This window comes from Dipodomys ordii, unplaced genomic scaffold (assembly GCF_000151885.1).
Source record: "Dipodomys ordii isolate 6190 unplaced genomic scaffold, Dord_2.0 Scaffold32, whole genome shotgun sequence".
NCBI classification, from domain to species: Eukaryota; Metazoa; Chordata; class Mammalia; order Rodentia; family Heteromyidae; genus Dipodomys; species Dipodomys ordii.
Genome location: NW_012267248.1, coordinates 4,978,118 through 4,992,833, shown reverse-complemented (window position 1 = coordinate 4,992,833; position 14,716 = coordinate 4,978,118). Strand labels below are relative to the sequence as shown.

Genomic DNA, 14,716 nt, shown 5'->3' with positions numbered 1-14,716 from the left:
TCCTCCTCTCAGACTGTCAGCCCCTCCTTCATCCTCCAGAAATGCCCTCCACCTCCTCACCCACACCCCCACACCACCTCACTTTGACCCTGCGAATATTTGCTACCAGCTCCTGTACAGACAACTTCCTTCCGCGCCCTCACCACCCCCTCACACTGAACTTGGGGCTCCTGTATCTTCGCTTAGATGTCTACTAGTCAGACAAACTCAGGACCAAACTTGATCTCTCCTCTAGGCTGCTGCCCCTGTGGCCAGTCCTCTGTCGTGGCAGCTCCTTTGCCGTTGCTCTGGTGGTCCTCCATCCATTCACAGTCCACGAGCCCAAGGCTTTGTTTGGCACTGCTGTCCGTGAAAACAAATGGGGAGTACACCTCTCCTTCTCACATGGCTGCCACCCACATGTCTGAGCCCCCTCCTCGCCCCGTATCCCCTTCCCCATTGCTGCATGCAATTTCCTAGGGCTCTTGTATAAACTGGGTGTTAAAACAAAAGGGGATTTGCCCTGTCACTGTTCTGGATGCCAGAAATCTAAAGTTCATGTGTTGGCTGGGTTGGTTCTTTTGGAGACTCTAGCGACAAAACCATCCATCTTCAGGTGGTGACTTGGAACCCTTCCTATTCCTAGTCTTATAGATGGTTCCCAGATCTCTGCCTTGACATAATGTGGCCACCTTTTCCCTTTGTGTCACTTGGTTTCCTCTCCTTTCCTCTATTTTTACAGTGCTAGGGATTGAACCAGGGTTGCTACATGCTAGGCAAGTGCTTTCTTCCTGAGTTACACTCCCAGCCCTCTCTCTTGTGAGAACGTGTCATGCTGGATATGATTCTCTCCCTCTTTTCCTGCCCCCCCTCTTTCTCTGGGGGGCTAGCAGGCTGCCATTTGAACTACAACTCCACTTCTGGCTTTTTACTGGTTAATTAGAGATAAGAGTCTCACAGACTTTGTCTCTGCCTCCTGAGTAGCTAGGATTACAGGCATAAGCCACCAGTGCCTGGCTTAATTTGCATCTTAATTATGTTTGCTAAGATGGTATTTCCAAATTCATATTCATAGTCATATAAACATAACTTTTAGGGAACATAGCTTATCTACATTATGTGTGGCCTTAGTAGCACTGAGTAGCACAGTGACAGTTTTAAGTCAGGTCAGGGCTTGTTGCTTCTTAGCATTCTTTGCTCATTTATTCCTTTAGCGCTGACTTCCTTTGCAGATCATTGTTCCAGAATGAGACCGGTCTGTTTACCAATGTCTGTTTTCTTTGTACCTACTGGGTACTTATCAGTCATTGTGAAGTACTTGAGTGAGGCTCCTGGAGCCTGTGGCAGTCAGGGCCTAAGGACTGCAGTGGTGGGGAGTCACATCAGTGAGTGTTCAGTTTTCTATCACAGAGAACATCTGAATTAGTCCTGATGTCCTTATCTAATAGTCCTCTGCCACTTCATTCTTGCAGTTCTTTACTTGATATTTTTTGTTTTCTGGTTAGTCTTGGGCAGATGGTAAGTTTATTGGGAGAAGGACCAGTTTGGGAGGATCAGGATGACCGGTGGTCTTGAGACTAGTAATAGATGGTGGGGGAAGATTGTAGCCACCTAGAGGCCAGGACCATGTGCTGCTAAGACCTGAACTGTTTCAATCCCCTTTTGCAGACTGGTTTGGGGAATACGTAATTCAGCTCCTCTTGTGGGCTGCTTTGGTGATCTGATCACCTGGGCATCATAGCTCCCAGCAGGCGTGTTTTCAGACTAGAAGGTAGGTCATCCTTTACCAAGGGTAAAGCCCTTGTCAGAAGCCCATTCCCACTTGGTAGCCACATTGGTTCTTGGCAGAGGTCCAACAAGGGAAAAAGAGATACTTCATGGTACTGTGGAGTACGTAATGGTCAAGTATCCTGCAGGCCAGTCTTCCATCTACTTTTGTATTGACATTTTATTCTTTCCTCCCCTTTTTTTGTAATGAAGTTTTATTGGAATAGGGCTCTATTCATCCATGCATGTAGTCTTCAGCAGGTTTTGTGCTTTGATGGGAGGATTGAACCATTGGAATAGAGACCTTGTGGGCTATAAAGCCTCAACTGTCTGTTACCTTGCCTATGTATGGAGGAGGATAGCATCAGAAGATCTGTGATGCCTCCCTCTCCAGCCCCAAACCTAGATAAGACCATAGCGAATAGAGATAGAGCTGCTTCATCAGCTGGCTTGCCTTGGCTGGAGTAAGGTTTTGCTGTCAAGAGAGGCTGCAAAACTCAGATGTAAGCCTGAGCAGCCTGAGGGTGGCTGCTCTGGGATCTAGGATATCTCTGACCTTATGCAAGGAGTGGAATTTGGTACTGACACCAGAGCAGAAGTGTCTGGGCATGTGTCTGCTGGGATACCACTGTCCCATTTGGGAATAGTGATTTGTTTAGAGTAGGAACAGATGGGGTTTAACATTTTTATTTTTGATGGAAAAAATCCACTTGGTAAGGTAGATTTACTTTTTTTTTTTGAGGAAGTTTAACCATGAATACTGTAGCAGTACAACTAAGTGTTGAACTTGGACTCGCTGAGCAATAGGTTCATTAGTTAATGCCATACTTTTGTACCTTTTTAACCAAAAAAATTGTGTTTTTGATTTCCCAAACCCTTAGGATACTAGGTGCAGTCTCTGGTCTGTGCTCTGCCATCTCCATCTGGACATAGGATAGCAGCACCAAAACCCAGATCCTCTATATGTCTACAGTCTTCTCCACTGACTAGTACTCCCAAGGCTTTGTGCTCAAGATGTATTTACTATATGTTTGCTGACTCCCTCTACCTTCCAGCCTAGGGCCTCATGCTTATTATATAAATATGTAATATGAGCTATGCCTACAGCCCCATACCTCCATCCCCTTAACCTTTGTTTTTTAAAATTTTGCTACCTTCACCTTGGTTGGCCTCAGATTACCCCTGTTTCCTGAATAGCTGGGGATTAAAAGCACTTGCTACTATGTTCAGCTAAAGATCTATTTTTTTGATATTTGGCTATATTGCAAGTTAGTGAGTAGAGTTTTTCCTTCCAAGGTAGGCATTTTTAATGGTGAGGGATATTACTCCCAAAATAATTGAGAGTAAGATTTGTCAAGCAGGGTGCTGGTGGATCATGCCTGTAATTCTAGCTGAGATCTGAGGATCGTGGTTCAAAGCCAGCCGGGGCAGGAAAAGTCCATGAGACTCTTTATCTCCAATAAACCATTCAGAAAATTGGAAGTGGTGCTGTGACTCAAGTGGTAGAGGCTCTCCTTGAGCTGAAGAGCTGAGGGACAGTGCCCAGACGCAGAGTTCAAGCCCCGTGACGGAAAAAAAAAAAAAAAAGACCAGATTTCTGAAGGGCCACATTGATTTATCTTAACATCATTTCTACTGTTTGTTTTATTCTTATCTGAATAGTCTAGTCTAATCAGAAGTCTTTCTGTTCAGAATGCTCTTGCCTGATGTCCTTTCTCAGTCATAGGCAGTTATTGTCCTTTAAGAGCCCAAATGAACAAGAGGACTGGAGCTGTGTGTTCTTACAGTTGTCATGAGATCAGGCATCCTGCCTCTCAGTTGAGGACCTGGCCTGGGGCACCTGGACTCTTATGATTGGCTTTCTCTTTGCTGTGGTTTTAATGATCTTGTTTGCTTTCCTCTTGATTGGAATGTTGCCCTTCAGAATATTGCCCATTGGAGTTTCCGACATTAAAACAAGTCCTTTATGTGAATTCAGGCCTAGAACTAATTAACAGGCATGTGGTTCCAGCTTCAGGTGGCTTCTCTTTGTTTGTCCCAGCTCTATTCACCTTTTATGTTGGGGTGACCCTGCCTGTTGGCAGATTAGAGCCCTTCTTCCCAGGGGCCTCTTAAGAATCTGCTTATACCACCCTTGGGACAACAGAAGCTACAGAAATGTGGCTGGTTGCACCCACGTGGAGAAGCTGTAGTATGCTGTTTGTTTTTCTTGTAGGACTCCATCCCTGTGTGCACCTCTCTCTTTGGAGACACCTCTGACACGACCTCCACTGGCCTGGCCCAACGCCTAGGTATGTACCTATGGCTGGTGCTGAGACCAGCCAGGTGGGATCCCCCTGCTTACTTCAGAAGTAAGGAGCCCTCTTGCAGTGCTGTTGGAGGCACAGACCAGTGTGCACTGATCTTTACTGGGCACTTTTGTGCTCCCCTGTCCCCACTGTCTCAAGCCAGTACATTCCTGCCTAATTCCCTTGTCCTTCTTGGCTTTACCTTTGAGGTAAAGGCACTCCAATGAGCGCTTCATCTCCTTACGGAAGGAGAGTGAATATTGCCCACAGTGCCCTAGGGCAGCTGTTCAGGATGGCCCCTGAGCCTCATGGGGCTTTGGTGGAGCTGTGGGCAGGTGTCACCAGTGTGCAGAAAGGACCATCTGTCAGTCTCTGTGTGGTGACCAGAGGCTGGTGGGAGACTGGTCTAGTAGCCTCTCAGTGTGGAGTAGTGTAGGGTCTGGTGGTGCTCAGTGTGGTGGCATCATACAAAGAACATGAAGTGAAGGTTCTACATGCTCCTGCACCCGAGAGACTACTTCCATAAATATGTAGGAGTTTAGGTAAGAATGGCTTGTGTTCTGTCATCACTAGCATGGAGTGAGTGCCTTGGTATTCTTGGTTCCTAGGCAGTTGAGTAATAGAGTTAGTCTTGGGATCCCTAGTATCCTCAGGAGATAGGAAGGGAAGGAGCCCAGTTCCTGGTTTTAAGGTGTTCATATCTCACTTTGGTGCTGTACAAAGGGAGCTCTGTTGTCCTGACAAGTAGGGGCGTTCCTCTCAGGCGCTGGAGGCCCATGCATGTGAATGGACTATAAAGTGAGGAGGAACACCACCAGCGAAGGCAGGCCAGTGTCACCAGCCATCCCAGCTTCTCACGCTGCCATGGTAGAGGTCAGGGAGGGCAGAGGTCAACGTTTTAGCAACTTGCAAGGTAGCCTGGAGTCAAACCTGACGAATTAAGTTTTTTGGTAACTTGTTTTTAAGAAGTAATTTTAAATTTACAGGAGAGAATTCCTGGGTTATTTAGAGTACAAGTTGTCTACCTCTGTCTGTTTAGATCATTTGTTTTCTTTGAATCATGTGAAAGTCACTTGGAGACATGGTGCCTCTTCTAAGTGTTTCATTGAATATTTCCCCAGGATTAGAGGGTAGCATGCCAAAGAGACCACTGTGTGCCTATGTCCTCAGAAAAAGTCATGGTGAAGTGTGCATAGTTATGGAGACAGGATGCTGGGTGGGTATCAGCCAACAGACCCAGACAGGAGGAAGAGGATGACAGGAGTTGGTCTGATACGCTGCCAAAAAGCCTTAATACAAAAAGCATAAAGTGTGCTCAAGAATATCCAAGAGATGGAGGCCTAATACCAACTTGTATGCAAACCCCAAGCAGTTCTCAGTTATCAGGTCACTGGCTACCAGTTTCTCCAAAGGGTTTGGTACCTACCACCCAGTGAGTCCTCAGCTGTGCCCGGCCTCAAGCCTGGAGATGCAGCACTAATGCATCCTGATGGGAAGGGAGAAGTGTCCTGCACAGCTTCTTTTACGGAAGGTGAAAGCAGGCAGGGGACGTTCCAAGTCACCCTGGAAACATCTCAGCTTCTGTGTGGAGGAGACCCTGTATTCTTGTGGTCTTGGAGGCAGAGTTGGATCTAGGAGGATGCTGCCACAGTAGTGGCTTGACTCTCTGGGAAGGCCTGTCTTAGCAATTCTAGTGATTGGAATCAAAGTGGGCTCTGAGAGGGCGGGCTGAGCAGGGTATGACCTGATGGTTGTTCCAGCTAGCCTTTGTGGGACCCTCTGCAGTACCACATTGCTCGTTTCAAGATCATTGTTTAACTGTCCTGCACCTAGGGGATAGGAGATTGGTGAGACACTATGGAGGAGACTTATGCCCTGCTCCCCTATCCCACAGTCCAGGCCCAGCTGCCCCCTTTGTGGGTACCCTGCATGTAGCAAGCTGGCATGAGACTCTGCTCCAAGTTCTATAAGCAGTTCCTAAAACACCGGCTTTCATAACTAAATAACTGTATCTGTCCATTCAGATACATTCCCTTTGTTAAGAATAACAGCTTTATTGAGATGTAATCTACCTGCTGTACAATTCACTCAGCTGTCCTCAAGGCTGTGGCTGGGCTCATCCTTTCACTCTGCACAGTTCTGTCAGCTACCCATTCAATGAGGCATTATCCAAGTTCTCCTGTAACCCCCCAAACCTCATTGTTTTCAGTAGCTGAGAAAAATACCTTTAAGATCCAAAGGTTGATTTGTAGAAGAGGAATTGAAGCCCAAAGAACTTTCTAGATTTTGATGGGGCTGAGAGGCCCTCACCTGAAGCTGATTCAGCTCCTGTTCCATGTGCCACTCTGCCTCCCGCGTTATCTAGTGAGACTGAGGGTAAGACAGCCACCAGGAGGACAGAATTCACACCAGGGTGTGATCCTGTGGTGGGTATGCTATACTACCTTCTAGCTTCGGACCACATGGATTTTCTGCCTATGGATGAGCGATGGCACTGGGGGGAGGGGGGAGGCCATGCCTCAGTAGGTGAGTAGGAGTTTCTGTACCTTCCCTGAGCATGGGTGTGGTCAAGGGAGGAGGCCCAGTCTTGGTCCAGGCACAATTGAATTGGCTTAGGCTTATTGCTTACTCTTCTTGTTTTGTTGTTTCTGGCCTTGACTAACTGGTTTTAATTAACACTGAATGTTAGTCATATGTGCATATATATATATATATATAAGTATATACACACTCACATATACATACATGTACATGCATAGAATATATATATGTTCACCTCCAGGCAGAGACTGGAATTGGAATGGAACCTGGTATTAGTGAAAGAGACCAACTTTAACATTTCATTTTAAATATGTTAGCATATTAGGTGTTTTTAGAAACAAAGCCTACAAAACTCCAAAGCACAAAAGCCAGTGTAGAGCAGAAGGCTTGAGAGGACTTGTTAACACTGATTGTTGGGCTGAACCACTGGAGGACTTTGTTAATATTGATTGCTGGGCTGAACCCAGCTTTCTGATGTAGGTCTGGATGCTTCTTTCAGCAAGCTCCCACTAATGCTGCTAATGTGGTGCCCACACAAAAAATCTAGGGCTCAAGAACCTAAGATAGGTGCGAAGTAACGTCTATTTGAATGAACAGCACCAGGAAGAGTTAGAAAGTAGAACTCTTTTCTCTCTAAACCTTGGTTTCTCTTTCCAAGTATTTCCCAGCTGTAGGCAGGTGTGAGGAAAGAAACCCTCTGGTGTTTCTGTGATGGTTTTGTCAATGTTTCTCTCTTTTTAGCCAGGAAGACCAACAAACAGGTGTTTGTCAGCTATAACCTTCAAAACACAGACAGTAACTTCGCGTTACTTGTAGAAAACAGGATCAAGGAAGAAATGGAGGCTTTTCCGGAAAAGTTCTGAGTGGCAGAAGGGAGAATTTATAACTTATGTACAATGTACATTTAAATAAATGGATTGTGCTTTTGTTATCAGGCTGTGTTTATACTTCATTTAAAGGGTTTATCTTGAGCTGGGAGTGTAGCTCAAGCGGTAGAATTTAGCAAGTGTAAACCTTGTTCAAACCCTAGTATTACTGAAAAAGAAAAACCCCAAATAAATAGTTCATCTTAAGGGCTTTCCCTTTCCTCTGTCAGTGAACCAGAATGTGCTGATAGGCTGGGGAAGGAGGAAAGCAAGAGGTAGCAAACACTTGACTACTCAGTGGGGGCAAATGGGGCTTTGTGGCAATTGAAGGGTGCAACATAATGCAGAGTTTCAATCAGTTGTGACTTATGTACAGTCCCAATTAGAGCTGAAGTTAGTATCTTTATAAGTATGTTCTAGTGATTGGGGGTAATGGCTTGAGTGTTAGAGGCCTAACAAACAAGCACGAGGCCTTGAGTTGAAATAACCCAACCCGTGGCGCCTTTCCCTCCCCAAAAATACACTTTAGTTTTTCTGTGCTTTTCTCAGGTTTCTGTCTGCCTCCCATGAAGATGTTTTCCCATCAATTTTAGCTAACCCTGTCTCTTGGGGACTTCTTACTATGTTCTCCATGTGCTCTTTCCCTGGGCTGTTTCCTGCTAGGAATAGGGCCCCTCCGAGGAGTGCATGGTGGATGTCTGAGGTTAGGAGCCTCTGCAGACTTCCCATGCTAGCCTCGAAGGCCTTGGCCACCGTTTCCACAGTTTGGGAAGCACAGTGGGCCCCTTTCTAGGATAGAATAGTAAGTGACACAAAATCAGGGCTATAGAGAGAAGAGTTTGGTATAAATACTTTATTAAAGAAATATTTTCTTGTTAAAAAATACTACATTGAGAAGAGTTTGGGGTTATCAGTCTTTCCTCACAGGATCACAGTGTAAGATAGTCATTTCTTAACCTCTCTAGGCTCTTTCACGGATTAGCAGAACATAAATGAGAAAAAAATTCCTCTTAAATGTATTGAATTCTCAGGTGGGCTGAGAATGGCACTAGATAAAACAGTTTGTGTTTAGTCCCACCTCTCCGCTTCTGCCTGCCTTTTAAGACTAGGACTTTAAAGCAGAGTGACAGCTCCCTCTCCCACCCCATCCCCCAGGCCAGTGGACAGTTCACAGAGGCGTTGAAAGTAGTGACTCAGTGACCTCTGAATCAACATGGAGGACTTTATTACTCTTCATCAATGGTAGTGAAATGCCCTTCGCTGGATACCATCAGGTGAGGTAGGGAAGACATTCCAGAGGAAATCTGTTAATGGGGCAACATTTTTATTTCTGTACATTTACATACGAATTTTCCCCAAAGGTACAACAGAGGCAACACCATGCAGACAGGTAGCTGTGAATGACAGTTCAGAACTCAGTGTAGCTTGTGCTATGAACAAGTACCGCCGGAGGAAGCCCCGTGGACATGTACGGTAACATGGTTCCTAGAGTCAAACCTCACAAGGTTGGGGTGCAGAGGGACAGAGGTAGGGAAGCGTTCCTTATTTGACACGACACACTGTACTGCTTTCCCAACACACACACAATACATTACAGTGAGGTGGTGGTCTTCAAGACAGTTGAATCGTGGGTCTCCCCAGCCTGAGGGCCCCAGGGCTGGGCAGTGTGACAGTCATAAGATGCACTGAGTGGCACTTCCAGTTCAGGGGTCTCCCATGTGGCTCTGGGAAGTGGTCATGTTTGAGTGGGATCCTTCCCCTATGAGGTCTGATTTGATGCTTACCGTTCTGTGGTCAGACCCACTCACTACTGTGTCTTCCAGCTGCCAGTGATTACAGTCTTGGAAAACATTTAACCCCTTTTTCTGTTTGAGTGCTAATAACTACGGTATTTGATAAGAGTTATTACTGACTTCTGGAAAAGAATAAGAAATAACCCCATCTCCGGTGTTCACATTTGTGCATAACTTATTAAAGGGTTTGCAGGGTGTAGGGATGGGTGGTGAGAGCAGCAGGGTACCTTCCCACATTTCCCCAGGGGATGAGAGGGCAAAACAGAAAGGGAATGTGCCTGAGATGAGTCTCTTCTAGAAATCCAGGAGGGACATTGGACCAAGAAGCTCAGTATAGGCTGGTGCTAGGGAGCTGGGGCTCAGCTCTCCCTGTGGGGCCAGGCAGGTTTATCCTGTCTCCGGCCTGGGTGCCCTCCTGCCTTTCTGCCTTGGTATGGGCTTTGCAATGCTCCCATAGGGAAGCATTCTTTTTCTGACTATATTTCATACAGGTGTTCCTCAAGAGCTTCAACTACCCTTAAGCTGTAGGAGCTCAGACTTACCCCTAGCTTTCCCCCACAGGGTTCTGCCTGCTGAGATCTTCCTGCACATTTGCTAGACTGGGCCCTGCCCCAGGTCCCAGAGCCAGCTGCTTACAGTCACTGATAGGTTCGCCTTGATTGCTGAAGTGCTTAGCAGTGGTCTTCACTGGCCCAGTTTTTGTTGTTGTTGTTTTTTTTTCATTGTCACTTGAGGTGGAAAAGTTTAGAAGTGCTATACCTTGACATCACATTCTTGTGATTTCGGCAGCATTCTGTAGCTTCCATACATTGCTTTATAAAGCACTGAACGACCAGTGTGAGACTGCTCACAACTTCTGTATATGTTCTGTCCTATATTTAGCTGGGTTTGCTGCCAGACGACTTGGTAGCAAGTACCCTAAAAAAAGGTAAAAGGTATTTGACAAGTTTGGCACGCAAAGGCTTGCACAGATCTAAAGAAAGGCCTTTGTAAGAGGTGAATGCAGACTGAATGGACACACAGAACAAGATGGCTTAAGAAAAAAGACCAGGGTGGGTGAAGAAGAGCTGGATTTGGAGCAGGTTTGGGGAAGGCTGGCCAGACAGCCTCCATCCCCTGTCATCTGTCCTGGAGCAAGACTGTCAGACCACAGGCATCAGATGATGAGTTGGCAAAGGCCCAGCTGCTGCAAATACAGGACTGCACGTCTGATTACTGGCCCCAGAAGGTCTTTATCAAGGCCACGGGTTCCTGCTGATGTGTGTACCAGATGTGGAGAAGAGGTGGGTGAAACAGGAAGAAACAGACCAGGTGGAGAGCTGGATGGGGAGAAACTCAACCCCTTTCTGGCCCTTTGAATTCTAGCAACTCATTTGAAGTCATCTAATTGGCTACACAGGCCCAAGACTGATTTCCCTGGCTGAACACAGTCCATGGCAGAGATGCATCAGAGGGGCAAGACTGATGGTTCTAGTAAGCCAACCTGTCCAGAAAAGCAGGAGCCTGAGTTGCTACAAAGCAGTGCCTGTCTGTGTGGAGAAAGCTGGTTTCTTAGCAGCCCCAGGTGTTCCACTGCCTGGGGCAAAATGAGGAACATAATCAGAACCCTGGGAGAGGGCAGCATGGGAGTTGAGCTTTGGTGAGTTATTGCTTTCTCACTTCTTGCTTCTTTCAAGAGGCTAGAGACCATGTGGACTGGACTTGAACAATCTGCACTCCTGTCCTAGGCCCCTCTGTGCTGAGTGAGTGACAGGTGGAAGTGATGAGGAAGACATGAGAGGATGGTCTCCTGCAGTGCTGTGGCTCTGGGATCCCGGGAGAATGCCAGCCATCTGAGCTGGTGCTCTCTGTGGTATGTGTTCCAGATGTGGGTGACAGCCACATGTGGGAGGGCCAGGCTTCCTCCTGGGATTTGTCTCAGTCATCTTTCTCAATTATTTTCCTGTTATTATAGTTCACACAGGAGCCACATTTTCAAGTAGTGCTGGCAACAAAGCTGATTGGAGGAGGGAATTTTCTCTGTTGGAGCCAACTCTGGGAAGAAGTTTTAATAACAATGAATGTCTCAGACCCCAACACATTTGCTACTTGCATATTTTTTTTAAAACTAAGCAAACCTGGTGTCAGAAAACTGGTGAATATTATCGCTGATCATTTTAGATTTCTGGTAAAGCATCAAGTACAAGGGATGATCCAGAAGGAATGAGGGCTAAGCTGGTTTTGATAATATCCAAGAGCTGTTTCCCCTAACATGGATGGAAACTACCCTACAAACCAAAAGGGGGAAAAAAGGGACTTTATAACATACAGATTAGCAAAACCCTAACTGTGTACACTTCACTGTCTCAAATGTAGTCCCCAGAATGTTCCCCAAGAGTGTCGACTGTCCATGGTGGGTGGCCTGCGTGGCGGCTCCAGGCCTGCCCAGTGAGCATTGGTGGTGCAGCTGGAGGGTGTGCAGCTGTAAGGACCCCCAGCGAGGAGGCTGGCTGCTGTGTTGGTCACTCCTGGGGTCTTCCCCAGTGACCCTGCCTCACTCCTGAAGGCTGTTCCATCTCATGATCACTGAGAAGGAAGGGAATAAAGTGCTTCTTGTAAAAATGACCAAAATAAATACCAACATTCAATGGCAGAAAAGAAAGTCTTGAAGAATTATTTCCAGAGTCTGTTTCCTTAATCCCACTCCTTGGACATTTGGAAAGATAGAATTTCCCCACACCACTTGAAAGTCTCACAATTGGATGGTGTCAGCAGCAGAGTTGGACTTTCTTCCTCTTGCCGTGGTTCTTCTCCCTGGTCTCTAAATCTGTGTCCAAACTCCCTCCAGCCTTTGGAGTCCCAGGGGACTTGCAGGACGGCAGCGGGTCTTGGCCAGCTACATGGACTTCATGCCATTGGCTGTGGCACCCTCAGGCAGCCCATCACCTGTAGCAGCTGTGTCGTGCAGGCCTGAGTAGTCCTTGAGCTCAGCATTGGTGAGCAGGAGCGGCTGCTCCCCCTTCTTGTGGGGCAGCAGCGGCTGCCTCGTGTAGTGCTCCCCATTGAAGATGTTCTCAGGCAGGTTCTGGTCCCTGCTTTCCGGCAGCAGCAGGATGCAGATAATGCAGATGAGTGTACAGCAGGCAAAGATGATGTGGTGTAAGAAGTAGCCTTTCTGGTTGTGCAGCTCGATGATGGGTGCTGTCAGCATGCCAAAGCCTGCGCTGGCCAGCACCAGCCCCAGCCCACCACACCTGCAGGGAAGGGAGGTCATAGGGTTAGTGGAGCACATGGGGTTGGTGCTTCAGCAGGCCCTGGTGCAAGCATGGTTACCAGCTCACGAGAATTCAAATGCACCCCCTCCCCACTTTATGGAAACAGTCTTCAAATCTGTATTGATGACATTTAGAGGCAGGACCTTGGGGGAATTAGGACTAGAGGCAATTAGAAGGATGGAGCACTTATGATGACATTAGTGGCTTTGCAAGGAAAGGAAGAGAGACCCAGGCTAATCTACTTGCTGTGCCTTTACCATGGGATGTTCTGTGCTACCGTAGGTCTCTACCAACAACAGGTGTAACCCACCACCTTTGGAACTCTCAGCTTCTAGAACCATGAGATGAATAAACCTTTGTTCTTGATTAATTATACACTTTAAGGTAATTAGTCAGCAACAGAAAACAGATGGAGACACAGGAGATTGGTACAACACCGCATATTCCACAGGGGGACCTCATAGGCCACATTCCTCTTTTGCTGTATCGGTGGACCACTGCAGCTCCGAACACATTAAACAACAAAACCCAGGACATGTCCTGGTTCCCAGGCCTCACTGTGGACAGGCAGAGATGGTTTTACCTTCAGCAGCATGAGGTGAGTTGTCAGCCTAATCTCAGAGTAGTGGGTAAAAGACACAGGAATGTAGACTTCAGTTGGTTTAAGGAATCCCTTTCTAATGGAGCTGCTCAAACCACCTTTGAATGACAAAGGAACTTTTGTCTTTGTTATATGTCAGAGTAGAATAAAGGGGAAGTCCCTGCAGGTTGCTGGTTTGACTAAGTGGCTCTTAACTCAAAAAAAGGCTTTCCTACAAACTCAAAATATACAATCAACATAAAGGGCAACTGCTACCTACCTGTTAGCAACAGACTACTCAAACATGAAAATTTAAAAACAAAATTAAAATGCTTATAAATAGTAAAAGGTGTAGCATGATGACTTACATCTGTCATCCTAGATACTTAGGAGGTAGAGATTAGGAGGATCAAGATTCTAGGTCAGCCATGCAAAAGATTAGCAAGACCTCATATGAACCAATTAAAAAAGAAGCTGAGCATTTTGGACTGTGCTTGTCATCTCAGTTGTGAGGAAAGTGTAAACAAGATCTCTGTCTTTAGTCTGGCTTGAGTAGGAAGGCAAGACGCTATTTGAAATATAAAGCAACAAGGGTTGGATGTGTGGTTCAAGTGCTAGAGTACCTGCTTGGTCCCTGAGTTCAAACTCTTAGTACTGCCAAAAAGAAAAAAAGAATTGTGCAGATCACAGTCCTTGTCAAGTTGAGGTACAGATTCAACACAAGCTCAATTAAACTTACTTGATTTTTTCCATTTGAGAAAATTATAAGCTGATCTCAGAATTCAAATGGAAATATAAAGGGCCCCAAATAGCCAAAAACTATTTTGAAAAAGACCAAAGTTGCAAGACCATATATCTACAGAAAGACCCATGGATACAACTAGGAGTTCAGAAACAAAGTGGCTCCCCACCTCCCCTCCTTGGTGCTTGGGATGACTCTCAGTACTACTTGAAACAATAAACAACTGCCACTTAAGTTATGCACTCAGCCACAGACAACCTTTTACACTGATTTTTGACAAAGGCAAACTCAGTAGGGGAAAGAGGAGTTTTTTTCAATCAGCAGTGTTAGCACAAGGCGTTCACATGCAAAGGATGAAGCTGCACCTGTCCTTTACACTTCACGTCACATACAAAAATGAACTCAAGATGGATTTAAGAACCTGAGTGAAAGCTCAAACACTTCCAGAAAAACATCAAAAATCCTTGTGACTTAAATTTAATCAGGCATATCAGGCAGGATTTAATAAAAAATTAAAAATTTCTACCCTTCTATTTTTCTCATGGAAAGCAGGAAATGTTTCTTCTCCCTACTTTCTCCTGTTTTACTGAAAATAAACCATCGATGAGACTCTGACTCAGGCCGGACAATTTCTGTCACTGGAGGATGGATGAGAGGTTTCCCAGTTTGCACAGAAATGCGGGGGTCCTAGAGAGTTCCACTCAGAAAAGCATTTCAGAATGACTCATAAACAGGAGTCTCATCGATGGTTTATTTTCAGTAAAACAGGAGAAAGTAGGGAAAAAAGCTAATTAACCCAACAGTCTGGGTGTTGGTAACATATGATTGTGGTCTCAGCTATGAAGAAAATGTAGGTAGGAGGATTATGGTCTGAGGCTGGACCTGGGCCAAAATTTGAGACCATAT

At 46.0% G+C, this 14,716-nt stretch overlaps 1 protein-coding gene across 1 annotated transcript in view; it reads right to left on the bottom strand.

Annotated features, from left to right (window-relative positions):
* Window positions 1-8,642: 8,642 nt before the first annotated feature.
* Window positions 8,643-14,716, bottom strand: part of Slc22a23 (solute carrier family 22, member 23) — a 190,157-nt gene continuing 184,083 nt past the window's right edge. Inside the window, exon 12 of the mRNA XM_013016621.1 lies at window positions 8,643-12,467. Within this exon, the coding sequence (XP_012872075.1) occupies window positions 12,110-12,467 (358 nt within the window). The 3' untranslated portion in view covers window positions 8,643-12,109. The remainder of the gene's footprint in view (window positions 12,468-14,716) is intronic.